The sequence below is a fragment of the Morone saxatilis genome, unplaced genomic scaffold, assembly GCF_004916995.1.
Source record: "Morone saxatilis isolate NCDOM2014 unplaced genomic scaffold, NCSU_SB_2.0 Contig9, whole genome shotgun sequence".
NCBI classification, from domain to species: Eukaryota; Metazoa; Chordata; class Actinopteri; family Moronidae; genus Morone; species Morone saxatilis.
In genome coordinates, this window is record NW_023340268.1 from 8058644 (window position 1) to 8059358 (window position 715).

General features: G+C 42.4%; 1 protein-coding gene across 1 annotated transcript in view; it reads left to right on the forward strand.

Annotated features, from left to right (window-relative positions):
* Nucleotides 1–715, forward strand: part of scamp3 (secretory carrier membrane protein 3) — an 8793-nt gene that overhangs the window by 2003 nt on the left and 6075 nt on the right. Inside the window, exon 3 of the mRNA XM_035681767.1 lies at nt 480–593. Coding sequence (XP_035537660.1) covers nt 480–593 — 114 coding nt within the window. The remainder of the gene's footprint in view (nt 1–479; nt 594–715) is intronic.

Below are 715 nucleotides of genomic sequence, written 5' to 3' on the forward strand. Positions count from 1 at the left end.
AGCACTGTCCTTTTTAATAAACAGTGTTCACCGTTGTGTGTTTGTGGGCCGTGACAGACAAATGACCTGATGATATGAAAGAACAGTTGTGATCTGATGTGCTTCATTCTTTTTGTTCCTCAGATTCTGGTGGTCTGTGATTGCTTATAATATTATTTCAGCTTCTGGAGAGAAGGAAGTTAATACAAACATCTATAAATGCTATTACATGGGTCTCTTAAAATGGTAACCTTAAAGTATTTTGGTGCAGAGGTTAAAAGAGTTGAATGGATGTTTAATTTAGATGTTTAAGATTATCTCAAAAGCCTGGAAAAGAAAGATAGATTATTGATATATACTATGTTCTGGTTTCTCCAGTATTGTCAGTGATTTATACATTTTATGGTAGACATGAAAATCCAAATCTGATGGTGACTGAATTGTTGCTTACGGGTTGTTCCACATGAGGTGCAACTGATGTGTTATGTTTTCTGTTCCAGCCTCCACCACCGTATGAAGCCACCTCTCCCTCTGCTCCAGCTGTGCCTGCACAGACTCCGCCCAGCAGGACAACACCTACTGAGCCTCGCAACTATGGCTCCTATACCTCCCAGGTACACGTGCTGCAATGTTAAACACACTTGTTGCTGCACTTTAGACCTGTGGTTCCCAACCTGGGGGTTAGGATGCCCACTAGGGGTCGCCATAGCTTCACGGAGGGTCACGAGGCCTTCTT